General features: G+C 35.3%; 1 protein-coding gene across 1 annotated transcript in view; it reads right to left on the bottom strand.

Annotated features, from left to right (window-relative positions):
- Positions 1 to 96: 96 nt before the first annotated feature.
- The window catches only part of PPP1R17 (protein phosphatase 1 regulatory subunit 17), a 12,627-nt gene continuing 8,122 nt past the window's right edge, over positions 97 to 4,601 (bottom strand). The window contains exon 4 of the mRNA XM_029283301.1: positions 97 to 176. Coding sequence (XP_029139134.1) covers positions 97 to 176 — 80 coding nt within the window. The remainder of the gene's footprint in view (positions 177 to 4,601) is intronic.

Here is a 4,601-nt window from a genome sequence, read left to right as displayed (position 1 = left end):
AGCAGCAATATTTATAAAATGCTGCATGGAGTTTATTCATTTTTATAAAGACTTTGTAATGAGTTATTTACAAAACTATGACAATTTGGCTGGAACCTAAAATGGTGATATTTCTGCCTCCTTTTCTTCATCTTCAGCAATTACAGATTCTTCATCTTCTTTAAGTAGCTTAATACCTTCAACAAAGAAACAAATCAAATTATTAAGAAAACTGCTATTTGTAACATGAAATATGAGATACTTAGCTTACCTATACTGGTCAGAAGAGAATCATGATTTGAATTTTAAAAAGCAAAATCTCTAAACACAAAAGCTTCAAGATAGCATCTGTTTCTGATTGGATACAGCAACAGAAGAAACATATTTGGTGTTTGCCTCACATTGACACCACTCTTCTTGCTATCATTTCACATGGGGAAAAGTTCTTCACAAGAACAAAGCATATTTGCCTGTATTGTGAAGTTCCTTGTACCCTCCTGTGTTTAACAGGAAAGCCATAGGTTCAAATTCCAAATAAGTTGTTATACATTTTTAAAACCAAATCTTAGCTTTATATATTCCTAGCAACAATAAAATGTGACTTTTAATTGGGTAGCTGATGGGAAAAGACGGAAAATCAAAAGATGAATATGGATTTTCCTCAATATTTTGTTTCTAAATTGTGAAAGGGATGGGTTTAATTATTTAGTTAAATAACTGAAACTGTGAATGTGTGTGCCCACAAATGAGATTCCCCTCAACACTGCAAGTGGTGTTTTCCATTCTATAAATATAGGTTCCAAACACTTCATTCTTTAGTCTACATAGACATCTGAAAGGGAACAGTGCTGAAATTGATACTCAGCCTGGTTGAAGCTGCCATTCATTCACTGCTGGACTTTTGGAGGAGGATAAATGACAGAGAAGCACAGGTAAGAGGTGCAGAAAAGTCCTTAGTATAGCCTACTCTGCGCTCTCCTTTCCACTTTCTTCATAAGCAAAGGAATAAAAATGAGTATTTTATTAATAAATGGCTTTATGGTATTATTGATGAAAAACACAATCAATTTAGTGTTGCTTTTACATTTTGTGAAAAAGGTATGTGTGAAAGAAAAAAAAAAGTATAGTGACAGCCATACAGTGTGATAGTTAATGCCGTGGTGGCACAGTGGTTAGAATGCAGTATTATAGGCTAATTCTGCCAACTGCCAGGAGTTCGAATCTCACCAAGCTCAAGGTTGACTCAGCCTTCCATCTTTCCAAGGCCAGTAAAATGAGGACCCAGATTGTTGGGGGTAATATGCTGACTTCGTAAACCACTTAGAGAGGGCTATAAAGCAGTGTGAAGTCTAAGCGCTATTGCTAATGTTCTGAACTTGTACCAGAAAGACTCATCTTTTCTCAGCTGCAAAAACTCATTGGGTGAATTCTATCTTTGCCCAACCTATCTCACAAAACTGCAATTACAGGAAAAATAGGAGCAGTACCAGGTATGCCATTGGTTTTTGTATTGATATGACTCTTGCTACACTGCATTGTTTCAACATAATTATCTTATGTAATAATATAATTAACATATGCTGACTTGACTCCTGGGTATAAATTTAACAAATAAATAAATAACATTGTCTATTTTAACTGGATATTTTAATCTTTTATAGACTGTTTAGTACTTTCCAAAAATCTCAAGAAATGAAACAAAGGTTGACTGTTGTAATTAAAGTAACAAAGCAGGGAAGTAACTTTTGAATTTGGCTAGGAAAAGATAGAATCCTTTAATTCTGCAATTTATAAATATATATATTTGTAATACTTGTTTTCTGCTCACCTTTTTATTTAGGATTAAGCTTTTTAGAGACTTGCAAATGTAGCTCATTTTCCATGTGGGCAGTATTCAGTTTTAAGCAGCTCTTCCCACTTATGGACTTCCTCTTTAAAAGTTAGGTTTTTAACACAGTTGTATATCGAAATCCTACTACTCCAAAATCTGATATATACATACATACATTCTTCTAATTATCTGGTCTGTCCTAACTGGAAATTTTAGCTCTGGTTTAATAAGCCAAAATTAAATTTTCTATGACAGTTTTGGGGAAATTCTTTCTTCATAGTTGGCTATATCCAACATTTTTAAAATCATATCCCAAAAAAGGATAGCACATGTAACAAGCCTGTCTTTATAAACTGCTAGTCATTTTAAGGACAGTATATATGCAATCCTATATATATATTGTCTGGACATGAAGTGAAAATCAATTGCATAAATGTCTTAAATGCATTTTACATCCAGAAGGCCTGTCCAGATGTAATGGCATTTGTAATTCTTTTTTTTATTAAAATAATAATAGATAAAAATCTATCAGGAAAGCTGTTTCACACAACCTGAACATAGAAGCAGCAAGCCATTTTGGATAACATGTTATGTAAGTCTGAATATTCTTCAGGTGCAAATGTGACTTGCCACACTGTATTAACAAGTGTTACTGAATGAGCAGCATGATAAAGATATTTAGAGGTATCACTATACTATAACGATTAATAAAAATTAGCAGAGAAATGATGAGACAGAGGCTTCACTGACTTTCTCTGTTAGTTATATATAACCTGGTTGAGGGACATCAGTCTAAGGCCAAACTACTTTGGTATGTTAATAAATCAGTTTCTAAATATTTCCTTTCAGTGGGTTTTTAACTTGCCAAAGGTGTGTTGATTCTGCTATATAAAAATGATTCAAACAGAAAAAAGCTGTTCCACCCAGAGTGGAATTTGTTTACTTCAGGATTCAAACCAAAGAAGAAGATTGTCAGATTTGCTAGTATCCTTCAAGGGTGCCTAAAATGAATGTATTGGATTAAAACTGAAACATGAATGAATGTATATTATTCAAGACCAGAAAGTGCTTAACAAGACATATGTTTAATAGCTCAGAGATTCTAATCCTGGTTGTTATCACGGGACATAATTAAAGGAATATATGTATCTTCTCTCTTCTTCTCACACAGACTGAAAACCAAAGAGATACAGTAACATCTACAACTAACAATGGTTCAAAATAATTTACACAACTAGCAATCACATTATTATCTAGTCACACCCATAGTTAATGCTCAGCAATTAGTAAGCTATTGTTTGGCACTAACACTAATTTACCCAAACATGTAAAATGGAAGGTCTTCATTAGAGTATAAGGAAGGTGCAGATCTATAAAATGAATTATTCTTCACCTAGAAAATGCCCAAGTACCAGTAGTAGCTCTCTCTCTCTCTCTCTCTCTCTCTCTCTCTCTCTCTCTCTCTCTCTCTCACACACACACACACACACACACACACACACACACACACTCCTTTTGATTACTAATCTTCATTTTAGAATCAGTCTTTTCAGCAGAATTCAGCTGAAAAAGTCAGTCTCTTAAACTTAATTTGTTGGGTTTCTAGGGGAGATGTTGGAACTCAGAACGTGAATACAACCTGTATTACTATTGCTGCCTAATATAAGCTGCATTTGAAGTATGTCAACCTTTAACCTTTAAAGTAGCAATTTGAATGTAATCCCTTGATCCAACAAATGATTACTGAGTTTTATACATACCCTAGCAAGCCAACCCTAGCCTAAAGGCAGGCCTGCTCAGTCCAAGGATTTGGAGTTAGAAATCTTCAATGACCCTACTGAAGACAATCTTCTGTGAGATTTCAATTCTTTCTCTTGCTTCATACTTTAAAAAAATCCTCCATTCTAACAGGGACAAAATTCCTTTCCCATTAAATATTAACAGCTGGTTGAGAACTAGAAAACCCCTTTTAAGAACATAACAACATTGTCATTCCATATGTTGCAGGAATATCTGAAAAGCTCAGAAAAATTTGCAACCAACACAAGATAAATGTACACTTAGTGTTTTCTTAAACCCAAGAATACACTAAGGCAGACACAAAAAACTGAGCAATGTGATATATGCAATACAATGCAGTGAGACATGTGCAGATCATTGGTGAAAAAAAACAACTATTTCATAAGCACATAGCCAATATAGGAGATCAAACCTATCAGGACAACATTCAGCAGTCCACCTGCATTTGAAGGATAAAGGTCATTCTTTTGAAGACAGCAAAGTCCACATTTTGGATAGAGAGGATCCTCAATGGAACCACATCTACATGGAGGGAAGTGTGTAGTGGGGTGCCCCAGGGCTCTGTTCTGGGCCCAGTGCTCTTCAACATCTTCATCACGATTTGGACGAGGGGATAGATGGGGAACTCATCAAATTTGCAGACAACACCAAGCTGGCAGGAATAGCCAACACTCAAGAAGACAGGCTTAGGATACAGGAGGATCTGGACAGACTTGGCGCTATCTAACAAAATGAAATTCAATGGTGAAAAAAGTAAGGTTCTACATTTAGGCAAGAAAAACCAAATGTACAGGTATAGTATAGGGGATACCTTGCTCAATAGTAGTAACTGTGAGAGGGATCTCAGAGTCCTAGTGGACAATCACTTAAATATGAGCCAGCAGTGTGCTGCAGCTGCCAAAAAAGCCAACACAGTGCTAGGCCGCATTAACAGAGGGATAGAATCAAGATCACACAAAGTATTAATACCACTCTACAATGCCTTGGTAAA

The sequence above is a fragment of the Protobothrops mucrosquamatus genome, unplaced genomic scaffold (assembly GCF_001527695.2).
Source record: "Protobothrops mucrosquamatus isolate PMUCROS unplaced genomic scaffold, P.Mucros_1.0 scaffold48, whole genome shotgun sequence".
NCBI classification, from domain to species: domain Eukaryota; kingdom Metazoa; phylum Chordata; class Lepidosauria; order Squamata; family Viperidae; genus Protobothrops; species Protobothrops mucrosquamatus.
The sequence above is the reverse complement of the archived record's forward strand: the minus strand, read 5'-3'. Positions and strand labels throughout refer to the sequence as shown.